This window comes from Halichoerus grypus, chromosome 6 (assembly GCF_964656455.1).
Source record: "Halichoerus grypus chromosome 6, mHalGry1.hap1.1, whole genome shotgun sequence".
Lineage (NCBI taxonomy): Eukaryota > Metazoa > Chordata > Mammalia > Carnivora > Phocidae > Halichoerus > Halichoerus grypus.
The window spans coordinates 57963458-57989278 of NC_135717.1; the positions used below are offsets into that span (position 1 = coordinate 57963458).

At 37.3% G+C, this 25821-nt stretch overlaps 1 protein-coding gene across 1 annotated transcript in view; it reads left to right on the forward strand.

The window, feature by feature from the left end:
* Nucleotides 1-25821, forward strand: part of MALRD1 (MAM and LDL receptor class A domain containing 1) — an 806170-nt gene that overhangs the window by 64833 nt on the left and 715516 nt on the right. The window contains exons 7-8 of the mRNA XM_078074136.1: nucleotides 12498-12599; nucleotides 13260-13403. Coding sequence (XP_077930262.1) covers nucleotides 12498-12599; nucleotides 13260-13403 — 246 coding nt within the window. The remainder of the gene's footprint in view (nucleotides 1-12497; nucleotides 12600-13259; nucleotides 13404-25821) is intronic.

Genomic DNA, 25821 nt, shown 5'->3' on the forward strand with positions numbered 1-25821 from the left:
TCTTCAACTTTGATACTGTTAAAGTCAAGGACTAAGGGATTTCCTTGGTATTTGCTTCATGCTTACATTCTTAAAATGACTGTTGAGGTTCTATACATCTCACATCCAGGGCAGGAGGAAGGCAGAAATGAGAAAGAGCAATGTTTTCGGCCATGCTATTGGCTAGATGATTGTCACATGGGTACCTTCGTTGCTAGGCAGACCAATAAAACTGAGTATTTGTATGCAGCCTCTGTAATAGAGGCAGGCAAGGAGAACAGGTTTATGAGCTGTGTGAGGAAATATTTTCCAGAGAAACTCAACATCAGCATACTTAGAAGTAAATTCCAGTTTTCTTTCAAATCTGTTCCCTTGCCTATATTCTCTTTTTAAATTATTGACATCTGGTCTCACTCAGTAGCCTAGGAATCATTCTTAAATCATTCTCCCCTTTTCTTACCCCTGTATTAATTTAGTTAAAAAATAGTGGTGAGGGCGTGTCCTTACATTTTTCAAATTGTCTCCTCTTATTTATCATTATTATTTATCCAACTGTGACTTCATTTAAGTATGTATTTTTCCCCTGGATTTTTAAAAATTCTGGTTTTGATCTATTCAGCTCTACTATCCAGTACTATGTACTGTCCACCAGATTATACTTCCTAACATATAAATATGACCAATCTCTACTTGTTAAAATCTATCAATAACTCTTATTGTGTCCAGAATAAAATTCAAAATTTTTTTAAAGATTTTATTTATTTATTTGAGAAAGAGAGAATGAGAGACAGAGAGCACGAGAGGGAAGAGGGTCAGAGGGAGAAGCAGACACCCTGCTGAGCAGGGAGCCTGATGTGGGACTTGATACCAGGACTTCAGGATCATGACCTGAGCTGAAGGCAGTCACTTAACCAACTGAGCCACCCAGTTGCCCAAAATTCAAATTTCTTATAAATTCTTATGATTTCAAATTTCTAAGCTTTCGTGATCCTGCTCTTGCACACCAGCCCAACTTCCTCCTTCACAGTCGTACAAGAATCCCCAGACTCGGGCCAGAACAAACTGCTTGGTAGTTCAGCAACACAGTGTCATCTTATTCTTGGGTATCTTTGTAAACTTTGCTCCCTCTGCCTATTTCATGACTTTTTTTTTTTTTTGACTGTCCTCCTACTACTTATCCTTCCAGATTGAGCAGACTGAGTGGAGGTCTCTTTACTGGGAAGCCTTCTCTTACAGAAAATTCCCCCCCACACTCCCACCCCCCCACACACGCACCGTATTGATATATTTTCATAGCTAAACACTAAGTTTCTTGAGGAAACAGTTACTAGTGTCTTAGTGCTTTGTGGATCTCCAGCACAGAGCAAACACTTAATAAATATATGTCAACTAAATGACTCAACACTGAACATGTGCAATTATTTAAGTATCAAGTATTTGGGAATTTGAATAAATTCTTCTTTCCTCTGAGCTACAAGTGCTCCATTTCATAGAACAGAGATTTAAATAAAATATCATGAGACTATTTTTTAGCAGTATTTATATTTATGCTAAGAATATATATTATTTTTTGGCTTTTGTTTTAACATCAGAAATTAAGGTATGTCCTCAAGCTATCTAATGTGATTTTATCTGAGACTTCTAGCTTCCAAAATCATTAGAAGATAAATTTATGTTGTTTAAGTCACGAGATGTGTGGTTCTTTGTTTTGGCAGCCCTAGCAAACAATTATAGAGGCTTTCCTGAGCTAATTCTGTAACATATGAATTCTTTCTCATCTGTAGCCACCAAAGTCTCTGCTTAGGAGAGATAGTAGTCTCTACATTGTCCGTAGAGACTGTAGTTTTCCCATCAGTATTGAAGCCAGGATATAGAGACTCATTTTTAAAATGCTAAAACTAAGTAACTCTGAATTCTATATCCATTGAAAATATCCTTCAGGAATTCAGATAAAATAAAGACATTCTCAGATGAAGAAACTATAGAATTCTTCACCAGAAGACCTACTCTAAGAGAAATGCTAAGGCAGATTTTCCAGCTGAAAAAAAAATGACAGAGGAATATTTTATCAGTAGGAATAAAGAAAGAACGACTGAAGTCATAAATATCAGAGTAAATATAATGGAATGACCTTCTCCTCTAAAGATTTTTAATGTACACAGGACTCTTAAAAGCAGATTTTTGAACATCCCTTTGGTGGGTTCAAAGTATGTAGATGTAACAAATATGGTAAGTATACCATAAAGTTGGGAGTGTAGAAGTCCATAGCTTTAAGATGTCTACATTTTTTTTGAAATGCTAACAAACTCTATGTAGAGTGTTAAACTGAGGTGTGCATATTATTATCCCTAGAGTGAACACTAAAAAGATATAAGTAAAGGAAAATAGATACACTAAAATTGTGCATAAAAATATTAAAATATTGAAATAATCCACTAGAAGACAAAGAAAAACAGATGGTGAAGGCAGAAATGATAGTAGGGTGGTGGTAAAGAGCACAAAGTATAATAAATGCAGAGGACACAAACTGAGAAATAATAAAGTTGCTAATTTAGTTATAATGATAAAATAATTACATTAAATATAAGCGGCATATGTATTGCTTTTGGAAGTCAGAGGTTGTCAGATTGGATGAAAGATAAGAGCTAACTACATTTTGACTACAAAAGCTCATTTAAAAAATAATGATATAGATTAATTAAAAGTGAAGGGATTCAAATATAGTTAATTAATCTATGACAAAGTAGGGAAGAATACACATTGGGGAAAAGGTAGTCTCTTATAAATGGTGCTGGGAAACTGGACAGCTACATACAAAAGAATGAAACTGGACCACTTACACCATATACAAAAATTAACCTAAAATGAATTGAAGACCTAAATGTGAGACATGAAGCCATAAAACTCCTAGAAGTAAGTATAGATAATAATGTCTTTGAGATTGGCCATTGCAGTGTTTTTCTAGATATGTCTTCTCAGGCAAGAAAACAAAAACAAAAATAAACTATTTGGGCTACACAAAAATAAAAAGCTTTTGCCCAGCTAAGGAAACCATCAACAAAATGAAAAGGAAACCTACTGAATATAAGAAGATATTTCCAAAAATATATCCAATAGATGTAATTATCAAAATATATAAAGAAATTCTACAACTCAACAGTAAAAAACCCCAAACAATCCAATTATAAAATGAGCAGATGATCTGCATAGACATTTTCCCAAAGAAGACATACAGATGGCCAACAGACACATGAAAAGATGCTCAACATCACTCATCATCAGGGAAATTAACATCAAAAACCACAATGATATATTATTTATGCCTGTCAGAATGGCTAAAATGAAAATGACAAGAAATAACAAATCCTGCTGAAGGTGTGAAGGAAAAGAAACTCTCATGTACTATTGGTGGAAATGTACATTGGTGAAGTCACAGTGGAAAAAATATAGGGATTCCTCAAAAAATTAAAAATAGAAATACCATATGATCCAATAATTCCACTATTGGGTATTTACCCAAAGAAAACAAAAACACTAATTCAAAAAGATATATGCACTCCTGTGTTTATTGCAGCATTATTTACAATAGCCAAGATATGGAAGCAACCTAAGTGTCCATCAATAGACAAATGAATAAAGAAGATGTGGTGTGTACACACACACACACACACACACACACACACACACGAATATTATGCAGCCATAAAAAAGGATGAGGTCTTGCCATTTGTGACCACATGGATGGAACTAGAGGGTATTTTGATAAGTGAAATAAGCCAGACAGAAAGGCAAACACCATATGATTTTAATTGTATGTGGAATTTAAAAAAACCCAAATGAATAAATAAACCAAAAGCAGAAATTGATCTGTAAATATAGAGAACAAACTGACTGTTGCCAGTGGGGAGGGGGATGGAGGGATCGGTAAAATGGGTGAAGGGGAGTGGCAGGTACAGGCTTCCACTTATGGAATGAATAGGTCATGAGGATAAAAGATACAAGGTAGAGACTATAGTCAATGGTGCTGTAATAGTGTTGTATGGTGACAAATTGTAGCTACACTTGTGAGCACAGGATAATGTATAGATTTGTGGATCACTAGGTTGGACACCTGAAATTAATGTAACATTATGTGTCAACTCCACTTTAAAAAAAAAGAACAATAAATAAAGAATTTTTAAAAAGTAAAGGGATTAAAAGGAGGTGGTGTGGCTATATTAATATCAAACAATATGTGCTTCAGAACAAGGAAAATTAACAGGGACAAAGAAGGATATTATATAATGATGAAAGGGTAAATTCACTAAGAAGACAGAACAGTCTTAAATATGTATGCACCTAAAAACAGTATGAAGAAATAAAAGAAGAAATAGGCAAATCTACAATTATACAAGGAAACTTGAATACACATCTCTCAATAAATAATAGAAAAAGTATACAAAAAAAATCAGCAAGAATTTGCAAAACCTGTGGAAAAAAAGTCCTAAAATTTGTATGGAACCACAAAAGACCCCAGATAGCCAAAGCAATCCTGAGAAAGAACAAAGCCAGAGGCATCCTACTTCCTGATTTTAAATTAGACTACAAAGCTATCCTAATTAAAAGTTTTGACTGGCATAAAAAATGACACATAGATCAATGGAACGGAATAGAGAACCCAGAAATAAAACACTGTATATAGATCAACTAATATTTGATAGGGAGTCAAGAATACTTAATGGAGGGCGCCTGGGTGGCTCAGTCATTAAGCGTCTGCCTTCGGCTCAGGTCATGATCCCGGGGTCCTGGGATCGAGCCCCACATCGGGCTCCCTGCTCCGCAGGAAGCCTGCTTCTCCCTCTCCCACTCCCCCTGCTTGTATTCCCTCTCTTGCTATCTCTCCCTCTCTCTATCAAAAAATAAATAAAATCTTTAAAAAAAAAAAAAAAAAAAAGAATACTTAATGGAGAAAAGATAGCCTCTTCAATAAATGGTGTTGGGAAAACTGACAGCCACATGGAGAAAAATAAAATTGGACCCTTATCTTATTCCACTAATAAAAATTAACCCTAAATGGATTAAAGACTTAAACATAGGACCTGGATCCATAAAACTTATAGTGAAAGCATAGGGGAAAATCTCTATGACATTAATCTTGGCAACCTTTTTTTTTTTTTTTTTGGTTATGACACCAAAAACACAAGCAACAAAAGAAAAATCAACAAATGAAACTATACATCAAACCAAAAAACTTCTGCACAGCAAAAGAAACAATCAACAAAATGAAAAGGCAACCTATGGAAAGGGAGAAAATTATCTACCTACTTGAAATAATTGATATTTTTAAAAAGTAATTTAAAACTATAGCAGTAATTTAAAACTTAAACTCCTTTTAAGTGCATGTGGAACATTCAATAAGGTAGACTATAGCCTGGGCCCAGTGGTAAGACTATACGGAGGCAAGTGACATACTCTCACAGATGTAGAATTCAAGGGGACACTAAAAACTTGTTATTACGGACCAAATTATGTCCCCTCCAAACTTCAAATGTGGAAGCTCTAACCCCAAATGTGACTATATTGGAGATAGTGTCTTAGGTAATTAAAATTCAATAAGATCATAAGGGTGGGGTCCTAATGAGACAGGAAGGACTGTGGCCTTGTAAGAAGAGGAGATCTCTCTCTCTCCCCCTCCAACCCTCTCCGTCTCCCTCCCCACCACCCCTGTCTTTCTCTCTCCCTCTCTCTCACCCTCTCCCTTTGTCATGTGAAGACACAGTGAGAAGGTAGCCATGTACAAGCCAGGAAGAGGACCTTTATGAGAACCCAATCATGCTAACACCCTGATCTTGTACCTCCAGGCTCCTGAACTGTGAGAATATAAATTTTTGTTCCTTAAGCCATCTAATCTATGGTACTTTGTTATAGCAGCTGGAGCAGAGTGAGACAAACACTAATTAATATAAATAATATTTTAATACCTCATATTAAAAGTTCACAGTTAATGAAAAAAATCAAAGATGTACAAATATAAAAATATTAAATGCAGATAGTATTACTGAATTTTCCAGTCTCCAGTATGGCTTAGCAGTACTACTGGGGCTGCAGAACAAACCTTAAGAATGTTAAAACAATTGAAATGGTAAAAAATATATCCTCTGAGCAAAATGAAATTAAACTACAAATCTGGGACATCCACAGTCATTTGGAAATTAAATGTCACACATTTAAATAAAACATACTTTGAAATAGCCAAGTATTTTGAACTGAAAGAAAATGAAAATATAACTTACTAAAATTTGTGTAACACAGCTAAAGCAATGCTTAGAAAAAAATAATTGATATAAAATTTTTATTAGGGAAGAAGAAAGCTCTCAAGCCACTAAATTTAACTATCCACCTAGTGAAAGTAGAAAAAGAAGAACATATAAAAACTAAATCAAGCAGTGGGAAAATAATACATATAAAGACAATAAATAATGGAATTTAAGATGGGAAAATTATCAAAACCAAAAGCTGGTTCTTTGAAGAGGTAACCAAAATTGATAAATTCTAGCTGGATTGACCAAGAAAAAAAGAGAAAAGGCACATATTACCTAATTTGGAGTGAAATAAGGTACTATTTACTCTATGGGTACTAAGAGGATAATAGGAATAAGGAAATAACTACCAAAAACTCTATGCATGTAAATACAACAATTTATGTGAAATGAATAAATTCCTTGAAAGTCACAATGATCAAAAGACATTCAAGAAGAAAGTGATTAACTTGAGTAGTTTTATGTTTATTAAAGAAATAGGACTCATAGTAAAAATCTTCCATTAAAGAAAACTTCAGGACCACATGGTCTCACTGGAAAATTGTATCAAATACTTAGGGAAAAAAATAACACAAGTTTTATACATTCTATTCCAGAAAATAAAAGTGAAGATAATACTTGTTACCTTAGTCTACAAGGGCAGCTTTGCCCTAACACCAAAACTGAACAAAGATATTATAAGAAAAGAAAGCTACAGACCAATGTTGCTATCACAAAAGATCTTTAACAACATATTAGCAAATGGAATCCAGTAATATTTTAGAAAGAGAATACATTAAAATCATTCAGGAGATGCACAGTTGGTTCAATGTTTGGAAAGCAATCAGTGTAATTTACCTTGTTAACAGACAAAAGAAGAAAAGCACATGATGATCTTAGTAGATGCAGAAAAAGCATTTGACAAAATTCAACATACAGCCATAATTAAAAACCTCAGCAAACTATGGACATCTATAACCTAATAAAGGGCATAGACAAAGACCCAACAGCTAACATCATGCCCATTATGAAAGTGAATGCTTCACCTCTGAAACTGAGAAGGAGGCGGTGACACCCGTCCACTCTTACCACTTGTATTCAATGACATACTGCAAAGCCAGCCGATGCAATAAGGCAAGACATACAAGTAAAGGCATACAACTGGAACAGAGGAAATAAATCTATCCATGTTTGCAGGTAATGTAATTGTCTATGGATAAAATAGCATAGAATTTATTTTAAAAACTTCTAGAATTAGCAAATGAGTTTATCGTAGTAGCAGGATACAAAGTCAGTATAAAATCAATTGTATTTCTCTACAATGGCAATGAACAATTGGAAACTGGAATTGGAAAAATAGCGCCATTTGTAATACAATCAAAGTAAATTCTTACATATAAATCTCACAAAATATATGCTGGGTTTGTATTCTGAAAACTACAAAGTAATGATCAAAGACATCAAGAAGATCTGACTAAATAAATGGAGTATTGATTGATTGAAGAAAGATCATGGGTTTATTTTTGCCAAAACTCATAGAACTGGATAACCAAATGTCTGAATTCATTTTATGATATGTAAGTTAAATATATTTAAAGAAGAAATAGTAACTTTTTAAAGTTGAAACAATTCTGATGGTGAGGAAGCTGCCACATAGAGTACTAAGTAAGTATTATCTTTAAAGAAAAAGCATAACTTCATCGTTTTGCTGTATACATTTCTCTTTACTATAAAAATGTGAACAACTTTATAAAAGTGCTTACGGTATAGGTATAGGTATCCTTATGGTATCTGAACATTTGGTAAGTTGGACAATTCCACTAAATTCTTTTTCTAATATTACAGGACTCCTTTAGATTTTTCCCACACCTTCAAACAGTATCATTCTAACTACTGCCCTTTTCCAAGAAAATTCATGCACATTCATTGAAAGAAGGATCTTTTTAGACTTTACCAAAGTAGCATATATGAAAGAAAAGTCTAGCTTTGTGACTGTGAATAAATAAGTATGTGTTTAGTCACTGATTTTTCAATAAATTGCTTATTATAATTTTTTATAAAAAATTGCATGCTGTGGCTCATAATCAGAATATTGTGAATATTCTCTGAATATTCTTAGATTGGTTTGTCAGGATGTTGCCTTCATCTCATTTATGAAGGCCCCAAATACACAAATCATACTTTAATGAGAACCTGAATGGTGCATACATATTATCCAGTTAAATAACTAAGGACCTAGTTAGTTACCTTTTTTGTCTTATTAACTTCTAGCTACCTTTTAAGATCTAATAACTGTTCCTTGAAATTCATTACTAATTTAAGAAAATTGACAAGGAAATTGTCTAAAGCCCCTGGAATCAAAAGTGGATGTCAATTATAACTTTTACTGCAATGGCCTTGAGACTTGGACTTCATTCTGTACCATCTGAGAGAGAGTCTGGCCAATTTTACACAGCTTGCTTGTACAAGATAAGATTTGAAGGAAATGTGTCTTCATTGGTATAGAGACCTTAAAATGGTTAGCAATGCTTCATCCTGATGAACACGTATCATGGAGAGAGGATTTTAAAATCCCCAAAATAATTTTCTGCAGCTAGATTGTGGGTGTAATATAACAATGAGAAAGAAAGAGGGTGGGGATGTAGAGAAAATGCATATGAATATAAATTTAGATAATTGACATCATTAAATAGTTTTGAGCTCTGAGACTGAATACACTAAAATAAAAAGAGGTGCCCAGGAGATTAATTGATTGTCGACTCATACTCCCATCTACTGCTTTTATGGTTACAAATTCCAGTTTGGAGGATGAAGGTAGTATAATGGTTGACATTAGTGAAAGATATTTAATATCAATTGACACAAGCTACATTTTTAATACATGTAATTTATACTTGACTATTTTGCTATTTTTGTTTATAGTACTTTTGTGAGTTTTTTGTCTTGTATAAATAGTGAAAAATTAGAGATAATATACAACATTTAGTTGAACTATGGCCACTACTTAATTATTTAGCTCCAGGGGGCAGAAGATCTGCAGCTATTATGTGAATCTACAAAAATTACAGTTTTAATTGTTTCATGTTAATTGTTATTGTGCAATCTTAGCTTCGTTCATTACCCACACTCCCTTAATTGACAATGCAGTTTTATTTTCAGTGGATCTTACATTCAAGAGGCTTTGCATATTCATCATTTATAAGCTCCCGTTATAAGAAATCAGCTTATGGATGTTGTTCATAAATTGTTTTATAACCAGTTGCTTCAATTTTATTCCAGATAAAAATGTAAACAATTTACACACTATCTATGGTATTTTCAAGTATTTTGTTGAATTATTCTTAGGTCATGTATTTATTCAGTCCTTAAACAAGTATATATTGAGCACCTATGTTGTGCCAAGAGTTATTTCAGACAATGCGGAGATAGCAGTAAAAAAACAAACACCAATCCCTGTGTTAAGAGAGAAAGACACTAAACAAATAAAAACAAAATTTTATGTCAAGTGGTGATATGTGCTATGGAGAAAAATAAACCAGAAAGCCGAGATAAGAAGTGCCACAGGTGAAGGTAAGATGAAGTTTTAAATAGAGTAGTCAGGCATGGTACATGGAGAACATATTTATGAGCAAAAAAAAAAAAAAATCCCCAAGGAGTTGAGGGAGAAAGCCATGCGTATTTTAGAAGGAACCGTAAATGCAAAGGTCCTAAGGCAAGAGTCTTCCTGGTTTATATGAGGAAGATCGTGGTAAGGGCTTCTGCATTTATTCTGTGAAGGACAGAAACCCATGTAGCAATTTTGAGCAGAGGAAACATGATCTGCTTCACATATTTAAAAGTCAGAAGGGGGCAAGGGCAGCAACAAGGGGGCAAAATAAGAAGTTATTAGTGTAATCCAGAAAGACTGATACTCCCTTGAGTCAGAATTGGTAGTAGTGGCAGAGGTGGTAGGACATAGTGAGATTCTGGATATTGTTTTATAGGTAAAGGAAAGGTGTGCTGATGGATGGCATGATGGGTGAGAGCAAGAGATGGGTCATGGATCCAGATTTCTTCCTGAAGTAGGATGGATGGCATTGTTATGAGCTGAGATGGGAAGAAAAGCAGGAGGATAAAGTCTGGGTAGACAGAATCAGACATTTAGTTTTAGACCCATTTCTATCAAGATGCATGTTAGCTCTCCAAATGAAAGGGCCAAGAAAGCAACAGGATATTAATATTGGAGTCCAGTGAAGCTGGGCCTGAAATATAATTTTATGGGTCATTGGCATTTAGGAAGTGTTTTAAACGCACAAGATGAGGTGATATTAACAAGATTGTGGATGTAGAGAAGAGAAGAGATCCAAGGACTGAGCTCTGGGGCATTTTCATGTTACTTTGTGTAATGTGGAAGAAATGAGGGAAAACCAGCAAAGGAGACTGAGAATGAACAGCTAGTAATTTAAGAGGAAAACCAGGAGAGAATCATGTATCAGAACCTAGCAAAGAAAAGGTTTCAAGAAAAAGGCAATGATCAACTATGACCAATATTACTGACATGTCAGGTGTGACAAGGAGGAAAAATTAAATGTTGGATTTAGCAGTATAGAGGTCATTGCTGATATATGCACTTTCAGTGGAGTGGTAAGGGTACAGAAAAGAAAAAAGGTTCTGATATATGCAACAACATGAGTGAACCTTGAAAACATTATGCTAAGTTAAAGAAGTCGAATACCAAAGTCATCCATATATTGTATGATTCTATTTATATGAAATGTCCAGAAGAGGCAAATCTATAGAGATGAAAAGGAGATTAGTCATTGCCAGAGTCTGAGGAGGAGCAGAGAATGGGGAATGACTTATAATGGGTATGTGTTTTATTTTGGGGTGATGAAAATGTTTTGGAGTTAGTGGTGATAATTGAACAATATTGTGAATGTATAAAAGTCACTGAATTGTACACTTTAAAATGGTTAAAATGGTGAATTTTATGTGATGTGAATTTTGCCTCATTAAAAAAAAATCAAAATACCTCACTAGAACAAGGATGTGGGGAGAAGAATTGGTGTTGAAGTCTATGTAAATAGGTAGAACTTGGCAAAGTTAGTTGGAGGGGGTTGGAGGGTCAGAGGGTTTTCTTAAGACGGGTGAAATTTTGGCCCCATTGTGTACTGAAGTGAAAGAAAGCCTGTTGATGTAAAAGAGGGGAGGAAATTGCTGGGATGATTCCTACAACAGGGAAGAGGAGATGATTTTCTGTAGAAACATGGGCAGGGAGATGGGTGGTGGGACTTGTGAAATTTTCTGCTGTTTCCTCTCATTTTCCCAGTGAAATGTGAAGCAACATGATTATCTGAGAATGATGATGGGGAAGGAGGAATTGGAAGTTGAAGGAGGGGGTAAAGGGTTTTGAATAGCTATCTAGGAATGGAGGAAAAAGAAAGAAAGGAAAATGTGGTGGGATGGCCACAATGCAATGGAGTGAGTAGTCACTGATATAAAACCATTTCGATCAGCATGGTGGTGGGCTCTTCCTCACTCACCTTCAGCCCCACAGATGCAGGCTGGAGGAGGTGGTGAATTTCCTGGAGGTCTCAGCCTACCCATAGTGATGCCTTTGACTGGAAATGCCTGGGGCACTCATCTGGGCCCATGCTACTTGTGGCGAGGCCCCCGTGCACATTTCCCCCACCAGAGCCCATGTGGTGGCTGATCCCAGGGCTTGTGGTTCTTGTCAGGATTGCAGCTCAGGTATTTCAGGAGGGGAGAGTGAGAATTGTCTGGAAGTGGCAACAGGACAGGAAGGATACCTAGTCCAGTTTCCAGCCCTGTGTTGGGAAGGCAGTAGAGGGAGAAACAGACACAATGGAGAATATTGCAGGGACAGTAGTTCCAGTAGATCAGCTTCCAGTTAAAGAGGACAGCCTATGTTATAGATGACACATGTTCGATTATGCTCCTAATGATAGGCTTTTTGTTTCCACATTAGGCCATGTTACTTCCATGGAAACATGGAAGATTTGGTCTGGGGGCTTGGTAGTCACCACAGAGATCTGGTTAAAATCCAGAAACACTGGAATAGTTGTATTGTTCTCTCTGTTTCTGTCTCTCTCTGTGTGTAATGGGGTTGCCTGAGGGGAGATGCTGCCACAGAGAGGTGTTGGGTGGAGAGTGCTTTCTAGAACAAATGCTAACGTCTTAAGAAATACATGTGTCTTTCCTTACTACATCTCACTTCTTGCCAATCTTTAAATTTAACAGATGAAATTTTACCATGTCCAGAAACATTGAATACGGAGCAGGAACCGTGCCATCTAGATACAAGTCTCTGCAGTTCTGATTCTACAGATGAAGGATTGAGGTGTAAGTGTTAAATTGAGATGCCCACCGTGATGGTATGTAGCCATCCATGAGACTGGGACCACTGGGAGTAATTCAGACCACTACTACGGATACTCATTTGCCAAACTTTGTTGATATTTATGTCCTAAGTTTAGCCGAAGTGTTATTGGTAGTCTGTGGTTTATTCAAAGCATGAAAGATACTAAATATGTCAACTTAAGGTGATGTTGTTCTGTAAAATAGTTCCATTAAAGACCATCTTTGAATTATATCCAGTGTTTCTTCTTTAAAATTTCAATGTGATTATGACTAGCAAATGATTTAAACTAACTTAGTTCCATAAGATAGGTCAGGTCAGATAGTATGTATGCCATTTAAAAAATTGTTAACTGGAGCAGTTGTACAAGAAGAAGTAAAAACATCTTTTCACTTTTGAATGGCAATGGTTTTCCTTTGGGAGGATGCCCATCTGGATCAAGGATGAGTTTTTGAAAAACAGATACACTGGTATACTCCAAGGCTTGTTGAACCAAAATTTCTAAGTATGAATTAGTGTGTGTGTGTGTGTGTGTGTGTGTGTGTGTGTGTGTGTGTGTTAAGCCTTGATTACAACAACTATGGCTAAGTAGCCATTCTAGTAGACTATGATGGTCCACCATTATCTTTTCCGCCTTTCTGTAGTGTATCAGGTCTGTGGATTTGAATTTGACATGTGTGACTGGGTGTCAGAAACATCTGCTGGGCAAATTTCCTGGATGCGCACAAAAGCAAGAGAAGTTCCTACGTTACAATCTGTACCCCAGCAGGATCAAAGTAGTGATGAAGGTAGGAAGTAAAAAAAAATAGTATTCTTTATATATTATTTTCAGAATTGTGATTTATTGTGAGTGGTATGAAGACATTTCATCAGGGGTCTTGATGAAGATACTGAGTATATTTTATTGAAACTATATTTGCCATAGATAGTGGAAGTAAAGAATCTTATTATCAACAGTGTAAAGGAAGACTTATACTAGGTTAGCTATTTTCATTTTGTAAATTTTATTATTTTCTTATCATTAGGAGATAATTTTATGGGAACCAAAAAGAAAAGTATTAAAAGGCTTCTATCAAAATGTACTAGCTCTCCCTTTCACTGGTGTCAATGAGATTCTTTCTTTTAATCTAACTTTAAATTTGTGATTTCTGTTTATTTTTCTTTCCACTGCTTTTCTTTCTTTTTTTTTTTTTTTTGAGGGGGCATATTGTTAGTCTTTTCTTAAATTAGTACTTTAAAATTTTATTACAGCAGAAAGTAATAGCTATTTTTTTCTGCTTCCGTGTAGATTTTACTTTCTCCATAGTTTTGCCTTTTCTGGAATGTCATATAGTTGGAATTATACAATATGTAACCTTTTTAGATTGACTTCCTTCATTTAGTAATATGCATTTAAGGTTCCTCTATGTTTTTTCATGGCTTGGTAGCTTATTTCTTTTTAATAGTAAATCATATTCCATTGTCTGGATGTACCAGAGCTTATTCACCTACTGAAGGACATATTGGTTGCTTCCAAGCAATTATGAATACAGCTGCTATAAACATCCATGTGAATGTTTTTGTGTGGATCTAAGTTTTCAACTCTTTTGGGTAAATGCTAAGGGCCATGATTGCTGGATCACATAGTAAGAATATGTTTAGTTTTGTAAGAAACTGCCAAGCTGTCTTCCAAAGTGAAGGTAACCATTTTTCATTCCCATCAACAATGAATGAGAGATCTTGTTGCTTTACATCCTCTCCAGCATTTGGCATTGTCTGTGTCCTGGATTCTGGCCATGCTAATAGGTGTGTAATGGTATCTCTTTGTTTTGGTTTGCATTTCCCTAATGCCTTATGATATGGAGCACCATTTCATATGCTTATTTGCCATCCATATATCTTCTTTGGTGAAGTAAGTTTGTTAAGGTCTTTGGTTTTTGGTCTTTTATCTTTATCATTTTCTTTCTTTCTTTTTTTAAGATTTTATTTATTTATTTGAGGGAGAGAGAGAGAGCACAAGCCCAGGGGAGGGGCAGAGGCAGAGGGAGAAGCAGACTCCCCCGCTAAACTGGGAGCCCAACGAAGGGCTTGATGCCAGGACCCTGGGATCATGACCTGAGCTGAATGCAGATGCTTAACTGATTGAATCACCCAGGCATCCCTATCATTTTCTTTATTTACCATTGTTTCTTTTATTTCATGTCCTTGATTTCTTTTCCTTCTTGAAAAGGTTTGCTGACTAATTAATTGTTCTTTTATTTAGAAAAGATCTGTGGTGATGGGCTTGCTTAATATTTATGTTATAAACTTAAAATGTTTTTAATGGCCTCACTCCTAAATAATAATCAATCAGGTCAGACAATTTTCAAAAGAAAGTCTGTTTATTTTATTTCTAAGTACATGGTGATGGTTCTTGATTTCCTGATATCTACTGTAGTCATTGAGAAGGCTGAGCCCATCTAATTTTCAGTGTTATGCAGATTTTTAAAAAAATATTTATCTCTAATGTTTGAAAATGTCACTATGATGAGTACAGATCATGAATATATTTTTATTTAGATTTTTCAATGCTCAGAATGCATGTATTTCATCACTTGTGGAAATGGTATGTTATTCTTTTCTAGTAATTCTCTTTTAGTCCCTCTGTTCTGGTCTTCTTGAATTTCTACTAAATATATGTTCTGGGGGTCTGTGTGTTAGTGTTTTCTATTCGTTGCCCTTGTTGTTTGTTCTTATTTTTGTCTTCCACTTCGGTTATGCCTTTGTAGTTTTAAATGAGGATTTTATATGCTTTTTTTTGGTTTCCTTTTTTAGTATTTCAATTATACTTCCTTTATTACCCATTTTTTAGTGCTTGCTCTGAGCTCGTGAACTTCATTTACAACTAATCCAACTCCACTTTCAAATAGCTTCATATTTCTTCATGCAATGCAAGTATCTTATAATAACAAAATATTCCTAATTCCTCCCTCCTGTCCCTTGCATCACTGTTGTCATTCATTTCACTTATATGCAAACTATAATCATCAAATACCTTGTGGCTGTTACTATTTTGAACAAAATGTTCTCTTTTAGATCAATTAAGAAAATTGTAATTAAAAGATTTTGCCAAAACTTGGAAGCCACTGATGTGTTTTATTTATTGCTTTCCCAATACTGTTCCTTCCTTTATTTAGATCTGAGTTTCTGATGGATATCATTTTCCTTCTCTTTGAAGAATTTCAAAGCCATTGTTTCCTTGTTTATTTTCTGTTTAGATAATCTGTCCATTGATGTAAGTGGGGTGTTAAAGTTCCCTCTATTATTGTATTATTATCAATTAGTTCATGTTTGTTATTGTTTTATATATTTGGGTGCTCCCATATTGGGTGCCTAAATATTTACAACTGTTACATCTTCTTGTTGGATTGTCCCCTTTATTATGATATGGTGCCCTTCTTCATCTTTTGCTATAGTCTTTGGTTTAAAATCTAGTTTGTCTGGGGGCCTGGCTCAGTCAGTGGGGTATCTTATTCTTAGTTTTGGCTCAGGTCATGATCTCAGGGTCATGAGATCGAGCCCCATGCCAGGCTCTAGCCTGCTGTTTATTGCATCAAGTCTGTTTCCAATCTAATTTATTGCACTCTTTATCTCTGATTCTTTTTTAACTCTTTTATCTCTGTGTTAAGGGTCTCACTAATGTCTTTTATTCTTTTCTCAAGCACGATGAGGATCCTTATGATTGTTGTTTTAAATTCTCCATCGGGGGAGCCTGGGTGGCTCAGTCGTTGGGCATCTGCCTTCAGCTCAGGTCATGATCTCAGGTCCTGGGATCGAGCCCCACATCGGGCTTCCTGCTCAGTGGTAAGCCTGCTTCTCCCTCTCCCACTCTCCCTGCTTGTGTTCCCTCTCTCGCTGTGTCTCTCTCTGTCAAATAAATAGAATATTTAAAAATAAATAAATAAATAAATAAATAAATAAATAAATAAATAAATTCTCCATCAGGGGTGTTCTTATATCTGTTTCACTTGTATCTCTGGCTGTGGCCTTATCTTGTTCTTTCATTTGGGATCAATTCCTCCATCTTGGCCTTTTGTCTAAGTCTCTGGCTTCTTCTCTGTGTTAGAAAAGCCACTTATGACTCCTCCTGAATATAATGGCCATAAAGAAGAGGTCATGTAGTGTCAAGGTCCTGGCACTTCAAGGAGCATCTCTGGAATGTGCTGAATGCACTCTGCTATTGTGTTCTTGCTGCTCTATCCTTCAGGCCAGTCATCTGCAGAGGCTCTCGTCTGCTGTGGGCAGTGTTTGGTCCCTGGCCTGAATGTGACAAGTTTTAACTAGGAGTGCTCTGGTCTGCTTGTGAAATGAGACCTGAAACCACTTCCACCAGAACTGAGGCCCTGCAGAACTCTCTGGCTGAGAGACATGATGTGGGCAGGGGTTTGTGCTGGTCTTCTGGGGAAGGGGCTGCTGTGTTACGACTGAGGCATGCTTGACTGAGAAGAGCAGTTCTGTCAGAGAGCAGGAGTGTGGAGCTTAGTGTAAACAAGTTAGGTAGCTAGTGTTGGTGCCAAGCTGCTTCCCTTGGGTGGCTCTGTGTTTATGCTGGGAGATGGGGGAGGGAAGTGGTGTCAGCCAACTCCATTGTTCCTGGAGAGACATCTCAGTGAAATTTGCCTTTCATGGATGTGTTCTGAGAAGAGTGAATAATCTCCCCACTGTATTCCCTAGGTGTTCTTTAGATCAATGTTTCTGCACTGTCTCCCCTCGGGTTGTTTGCCTGCCTTCTCTCTAGAAGTAGCCCAGTGCCCTCTGGGCTCTATCCTAGCCAAGTTCACTGACCTTTAAAACTTCAGACTTTAAGCCCTCCTAGTTGCAAGAACTCACAAAATTCAGTTGCTCTTCTTTTCCAAGCCAATGACTTTGGGGAAACTTTCTCTTTGTGCATTTCCCTGTGTACTCTTTTATCTTTTACCCTTCTCAGTGACCATGGCTCCTTCCCCTCTGCAGCACCCACCAACCATTTCTCCTCTAAACCACATCTCCACACTTTCTACCTTCTTCAATGTGACCTCCTCTCTCCCTTTACTTGTGGAGTTTGTTCTGTCAGTCTTTGGCTCAATTTCTGGGGTATTTAGGATGATTTGATAGTTATCTAGTTGTGTTCATGGGACAAGACAAATCCAGGGTCCTCCTATGCTGCTGCCATCTTCCTTTCCTAACATTACTTACAAAACAGGTCTATTGGCTACAGATTCTCTCAATTTTCATTTGTCTGAGAAAGTGTTTATTTTTTCTTTATTTTTTAAAGATTCTATTTATTTATTTAAGAGAGATAGATAGAGTGCACACGTGAATTGGGGGGGTGCAGAGGGCGAGGGAGAGAGAGAGAGAATCTCAGACAGACTCTGCACTGAGATTGGAGGCCTATGCAGGGTTTGATCTCATGATCCTAAGATCATGACCTGAGCTGAAATCAAGAGATGGACCCTATTAAAGGCAATCTTCATTTCTGTTACAGTGTTTTGTTTGGTTTGGTTTGGTTTGGTTTGGTCTCTAGTATTTTTTATTCTTTCTTAGAATTTCCATCTCTCTGACTGTATTGTATATCTTTTTTTGCATGTTTCTACTTTTTTCCATTAGAGCTCTTAAGTTATTATCATCGTTTTATTTATTTATTTTTATTTATTTATTTTTTATTTTATTATGTTATGTAAATCACCATATATTACATCATTAGTTTTTGATGTAGTGTTCCATGATTCATTGTTTGCATATAACACCCAGTGCTTCATTCAATATGTGCCCTCTTTAATACCCATCACCAGACTAACCCATCCCCCTACCCCCTCCTCTCTAGAACCCTCAGTTTGTTTCTCAGTGTCCATAGTCTCTCATGGTTCCTCTCCCCCTCCAATTCTCCCCCCTTCATTTTTCCCTTCCTACTATCTTCTTTTTTTAACATATAATTATTATTTGTTTCAGAGGTACAGGTCTGTGAGTCAACAACCTTATGCAATTCACAGTGCTCACCATAGCACATACCCTCCCCAATGTCTATAACCCAGCCACCCCATCCCTCCCAACCACCACCACTCCAGCAACCCTCAGTTTGTTTCCTGAGATTAAGAATTCCTCATATCAGTGAGATCATATGATACATGTCTTTCTCTGACTGACTTATTTTGCGCAGCATAATACCCTCCAATTCCATCCACGTCATTGCAAATGGCAAGATTTCATTCCTTTTGATGACTGCATAATATTCCATTTTGTGTGTGTGTGTGTGTGTGTGTGTGTGTGTGTGTATACCACATCTTTATCCATTCATCTGTCGATGGACAGATGTTAATATATATATATACACACACACCACATCTTCTTTATTCATTCACCTGTCAATGAACATCTTGGCTCTTTCCATAGTTTGGCTATTGTGGACATTGCTGCTATAAACATCAGGGTGCACATACCCCTTCGATTCTCTACATTTGAATCTTTGGGGTAAATACCCAGTAGTGCAATTGCTGGATTGTACGGTAGCTCTATTTTCAACTTTTTGAGGAACCTCCATACTGTTTTCCAGAGTGGCTACACCAGCTTGCATTCCCACCAACAGTGTAGGAGGGTTCCCCTTTCTCCACATCCCTGCCAACATCTGTCATTTCCTGACTTGTTAATTTTAGCCATTCTGACTGGTGTGAGGTGGTATCTCATTGAGGTTTTGATTTGGATTTCCCTGATGCCGAGCGATGTTGAGCACTTTTTCATGTATCTGTTGCCCATTTGGATGTCTTCTTTGGACAAATGTCTGTTCATGTCTTCTGCCCATTTCTTGATTGGATCGTTTGTTCTTTGGGTGTTGAGTTTGAGAAGTTCTTTATAGACTTTGGATACTAGCCCTTTATCTGATATGTCATTTGCAAATATCTTCTCCATTCTGTCGGTTGTCTTTCGGTTTTGTTGACTGTTTCTTTTGCTGTGCAAAAGGTTCATATCTTGATGAAGTCACAATAGTTCATTTTTGCCCTTGCTTCCCTTGCCTTTGGCGATGTTTCTAGGAAGAAGTTGCTGCAGCTGAGGTCGAAGAAGTTGCTGCCTGTGTTCTCCTCTAGGATTTTGATGGACTTCTGTCTCACATTTAGGTCTTTCAACCATTTGGAGTCTATTTTTGTGTATGGTATAAGGAAATGGTCCAGTTTCATTCTTCTGCATGTGGCTGTCCAATTTTCCCAACACCATTTGTTGAAGAGACTGTCTTTTTTCCATTGGACATTCTTTCCTGCTTTGTTGAAGATTAGTTGACCATAGAGTTGAGGGTCCATTTCTGGGCTCTCTATTCTGTTCCATTGATCTATGTGTCTGTTTTTGTGCCAGTGCCATACTGTCTTGATGATGACAGCTTTGTAATAGAGCTTCAAGTCTGGAATTGTGATGCCGCCAGCTTTGCTTTTCTTTTACAGCATTCCTCTGGCTATTCGGGGTCTTTTTGGTTCTACACAGATTTTAGGATTATTTGTCCCATTTCCTAGAAAAGAGTGGATGGTATTTTGATGGGGATTGCATTGAATGTGTAGATTGCTCTAGGTAGCATTGACATCTTCACAATATTTGTTCTTCCAATCCATGAGCATGGCACGTTTTTCCATTTCTTTGTGTCTTCCTCAATTTTTTTCATGAGCATTTTCTAGTTTTCTGAGTACAGATTCTTTGCCTCTTTGGTTCGATTTATTCCTAGGTATCTTATGGTTTTGGGTGTAATTGTAAATGGGATCGACTCCTTAATTTCTCTTTCTTCAGTCTTGTTGGTGTATAGGAATGCCACTGATTTCTGTGCATTGATATTATATCCTGCCACTTTACTGAATTCCTGTATGAGTTCTAGCAGTTTTGGGGTGGAGTCTTTTGGGTTTTCCACATAAAGTGTCATATCATCTGCAAAGAGAGTTTGACTTCTTCCTTGCCGATTCGGATGCCTTTTATTTCTTTTTGTTGCCTGATTGCTGTGGCTAGGACTTCTAATACTATGTTGAATAGCAGTTGTGATAGTGGACATCCCTGCCGTGTTCCTGACCTTAGGGGGAAAGCTCTCAGTTTTTCCCCATTGAGAATGATATTCACTGTGGGTTTTTCATAGATGGCTTTTATGATATTGAGTTATGTACCCTCTATCTCTATACTCTGAAGAGTTTTGATCAAGAAAGGATGCTGTACTTTGTCAAATGCTTTTTCTGCATCTATTGAGAGGATCCTATGGTTCTTGTTCTTTCTTTTATCAATGTATTGTATCACATTGATTGATTTGTGGATGTTGAACCAACCTTGCAGCCCAGGGATAAATCCGACTTGGTCGTGGTGAATAATCCTTTTAATGTACTGTTGGATCCTATTGGCTAGTATTTTGGTGAGAATTTTTGCATCCATGTTCAACAGGGATATTGGTCTGTAATTCTCCTTTTGGAGGGGGTCTTTGTCTGGTTTGGGGATCAAGGTAATGGTGGCCTCATAAAATGAGTTTGGAAGTTTTCCTTCCATTTCTAGTTTTTTGAAGAGTTTCAGAAGAATAGGTATTAATTCTTCTTTAAATGTTTGGTAGAATTCCCCTGGGAAGCCATCTGGCCCTGGGCTTTTGTTTGTTGGGAGATTTTTGATGACTGCTTCTATTTCCTTAGTGGTTATAGGTCTGTTCAGGTTTTCTATTTCTTCCTGGTTCAGTTTTGGTAGTTGATACATCTCTAAGAATGCATCCATTTCTTCCAGGTTATCTAATTTGCTGGCATAGAGTTGCTCATAATATGTTCTTATAATTGTTTGTATTTCTTTGGTGTTGGTTGTGATCTCTCCTCTTTCATTCATGATTTTATTTTTTTGGGTCATTTCTCTTTTCTTTTTGATAAGTCTTGTGAGAGGTTTATCAATCTTATTAATTCTTTCAAAGAACCAGCTCCTAGTTTTGTTGATCTGTTCTACTCTTCTTTTGGTTTCTATTTTATTGATTTCTGCTCTGATCTTTATTATTTCTCTTCTCCTGCTGGGTTTAGGCTTTATTTGCTGTCCTCTCTCCAGGCCCTTTAGGTGTAGGGTTAGGTTGTGTATTTGAGACCTTTCTTGTTTCTTGAGAAAGGCTTGTGTTGCTATATACTTTCCTTTTAGGACTGCCTTTGCTGCATCCCAAAGATTTTGCACAGTTGTGTTTTCATCTTCATTGGTTTCCATGATTTTTTTTAATTCTTCTTTAATTTCCTGGTTGACCCATTCATTCTTTAGTAGGATGCTCTTTAGCCTCCATGTATTTGAGTTCTTTCCGACTTTCCTCTTGTGATTGAGTTCTAGTTTCAAAGCATTGTGGTCCGATAATATGCAGGGAATGATCCCAATCTTTTGGTACCGGTTGAGACCTGATTTGCGACCTAGGATGTGATCTATTCTGGAGAATGTTCCATGGGCACTAGAGAAGAATGTGTATTCTGTTGCTTTGGGATGGAATGTTCTGTGAATAGATCTGTGAAGTCCATTTGGTCCAGTGTGTCATTTAAAGTCTTTATTTCCTTGTTGATCTTTTGCTTAGATGATCTGTCCATTTCAGTGAGGGGGGTGTTAAAGTCCCCTACTATTATTGTATTGTTGTCGATGTGTTTCTTTCCTTTGTTATTAATTGGCTTATATAGTTGGCTGCTCCCATGTTAGGGGAATAGATATTTACAGTTGTTAGATCTTCTTGTTGGATAGACCCATTAAGTAGGATATAGTGTCCTTCCTCATCTCTTATTACAGTCTTTAGTTTAAAATCTAATTTGTCTGATATAAAGATTGCTACCCTAGCTTTCTTTTGGTGTCCATTAGCATGATAATAGGTTTTCCACCCCCTCACTTTCAATCTGGGGGTGTCTTTGGGTCTAAAAAGAGTCTCTTGCAGACAGCATATCGATGGGTCTTGTTTTTTTAATCTAATCTGACAACCTGTGTCTTTTGACTGGGGCATTTAGCTCATTTACATTCAGGGTAACTATTGAAAGATGTGAATTTAGTGCCATTGTATTGCCTGTAAGGTGACTGTTACTGTATATTTTCTGTGTTCTTTTCTGGTCTATGTTACTTTTAGGCTCTCTCTTTGCTTAGAGGACCCCTTTCAATATTTCTTGTAGGGCTAGTTTCGTGTTGGCAAAGTCCTTTAGTTTTTGTTTGTCCTGGAAGCTTTTTTATCTCTCCTTCTATTTTCAATGACAGCCTAGCTGGATATAGTATTCTTGGCTGCATATTTTTCTCATTCAGTGCTCTGAAGATATCATGCCAGTCCTTTCTCGCCTGCCAGGTCTCTGTAGATAGGTCTGTTGCCAATCTAGTGTTTCTACCATTCTAGGTTACAGACCTTTTGTCCTGATCTGCTTTCAGGATTTTCTCTTTGTGTCTTTGACTCGTAAGTTTCACTATTAGATGTTGGGGTGTTGACCTATTTTTATTGATTTTGTGGGGGGTTCTCTGTTCCCCTTGATGCCTGTTTCCTTCCCCAAATTCAGAAGTTCTGTGCTATAATTTGCTCCAATATACCTTCTGCCCCTCTCTCTCTTTCTTCTTCTTCTTGGATCCCAATTATTCTAATGTTGTTTCCTCTTATGGTATCACTTATCTCTCGAATTCTGCCCTCATGATCTAGTAGTTGTTTATCTCTCTTTTTCTCAGCTTCTTTATTGTCCATCATTTGGTCTTCTTTATCACTAATTCTGTCTTTTGCCTCATTTATCCTAGCAGTTAGAGCCTCCATTTTGATTGCACCTCATTAATAGCCTTTTTGATTTCAACTTGGTTAGATTTTAGTTCTTTTATTTCTCCAGGAAGGGTTTCTCTAATATCTTCCATGCTTTTTTCAAGCCCAGCTAGTATCTTTAAAATCATTTTTCTGAACTCTAGTTCCTACATTTACTAATGTCTGTATCGATTAGGTCCCTGTCAGTCGGTACTGCCCCTTGTTCTTTTTTTTGAGGTGATTTTTTCCGTCTTGTCATTTTGTCCAGAGGACAATAGATGAATGAGAGAACAAAATGCTAACAGGGTAACAATGACCCCAGAAAAATATACAGTAAACAAATCAGAAGAGACCTGAAACCCGGGGAAAAGAAAGGGAAAGAAAGAAAAAAGAAAAAAAAAAAAAGAAACAAAGATTAAAAAAAAAGAATATGATCAAATATGATCAGGCTGGTGCATAGATCAGTGCCACACACTAGATTTTGGGAATATTTTGGTCTGTTAGAAGAAAGTGCCTCCCAAAATTTTAAAGAAAGAAAAGCTTATATATGTACAAAAATAAGGGTAAATATGATGAAGGGATAGAATATGATGGTAAAGATGAAAATTATAAAAGATTTTATAAAAGGAATTAATTAGATAAGAAGTTGGTTGAAAAAGAAAGAAGAGGAATTAAAAAAGGGGGGGGAGAATGTGATCAGGGAGGAGACTAGAACAAAGCCATACACTAGATATTTAGGGTATATTTTGGTCTGTTAGAAGAAACTGTATCCCAAAATTTTAAAGAGAGAACAACTTATGTATATACCAAAAATAAGGTTAACTACTATGAAGGGATAGAATATGACTCTACAAATGAAAAATAAAAAATATTTTTAGAAAAGGAATTGATAAGATGTTGGTTGAAAAAGGGAAAAAGAAAAATTTAAAGAAAAAAAGAAAAGAAAATTAAAAAAATTATCTTTGAAAGACTAAAGAATCAGGGGAAAAAAAGCCATGGATTCTATGTGCAGTATTCCCCTGGCGCTGGAGTTCTGCCATTCTCATTGATCGGTAAACTTGGTCTTGGCTGGCTGTTCTTGCTGATCTTCTGGGGGAGGGGCCTGTTGCAGTAGTTCTCAGATGTCTTTGCCAGAGGTGGAATTGCCCCGCCCTTGCCAGGTAGGGCTAAGTAATCTGCTCAGGTTTGCTCTCCGGAGCTTTTGTTCCCTGCAAGCTTTCCATATGGCTTTGGAGGATGAGAGTGAAAATGGGAGCCTCCCAATCTCTGCCCTGGAGGAACCGAGAACTCGGGGCCCCACTCCTCATTGAGCCCCAGAGAAAAGCAGTCAGTCACTCCCATCTCCCCGGTTGCTGCACTCCGTGCTCACCCGGCCTGTGACCGAGTGTTTCTATCTCTGGCACCCCACTCGGTGTGGAGTCTCCAAACCCAGCAGATCCCTGCGGTGGGCTCCTGCGCTGCTCCTCCTGGGGAGGAAGGTGAGTCTCCCCAGATCTGCCACTTGTTGGGTCCCTGCTGGAGGAGCAGTGGCCCGACTGTGCTGCGGATCACAGTTTATGGCAACCCGGAGCTGAGAGCCTGCGCCTCGGCTCCGTCTCTGCAGCCGGCTTCCCTGCTCCGATACCTGGGAGCTCTGCTGCACTCAGGCACCCCCGGTCTTTCTGTGACCCCGAGGGTCCTGAGACCACACTGTCCCGTGAGGGTTCCACCCCCCACTTAGCCACTGGAGTGACATCCCCCAGCGGAGCAGACTTCTAAAAGTTCCGATTTTGTGCTCTGCGGCTCTATCACTTGCCAGAAGTGGCCGACGGAGGCCCCCTCTCCCGCCTTCTCTCCTCCCAAATATCGCCTCAGATTCACTTCTCCACACGTCCTACCTTCCAGAAAGTGGTCGCTTTTCTGTTCAGAGAGTTGTTGCTATTCTTTTCTTAGATCTGTTGAGTTAGTAGGTGTTCGGAATGGTTTGATCCCTATCTAGCTGAATTCCTGGGACCAGACGAAATTTTAGGTCTCCTATTCCTCTGCCATCTTGCTCCTCCCCCTCCTCATAGTGGTTTTAAATTCTTAGTCTTATAATTCCAACATTCCTGCCATATCTGGGTCTGGTTCTGATACTTGCTCTTTCTCTTCAAACTATGTTTTTTGTTCTTTGCCTTTCAGTGTGCTTTGTAATGTTTTGTTGAAAGCCAAACATGATGTGCTATGTAAAGGGAATTAAGGTCAATAGGTTTAGCATGACCTATTATGTTTATGTAGCTAGAGATTAGACTCTTTACTGCTTGCCACAGCTATAGATGTGTGGGGCTAAAATTTCATCTGGTATCCTTGTTTTTGTCTTACCCTTTGTTTTGGGTTTCCCTAGACCTTAAATTATGTCTGAGACCTACAGTTCATTGGATAGTATTACCCTATTATTATACAGGACCCCCTTTTATGTGAGTTGTGATAAGTTGTAAGGAGAAAGAGAAACATTCTAGAGTACTATGATTAGATCTCATTCT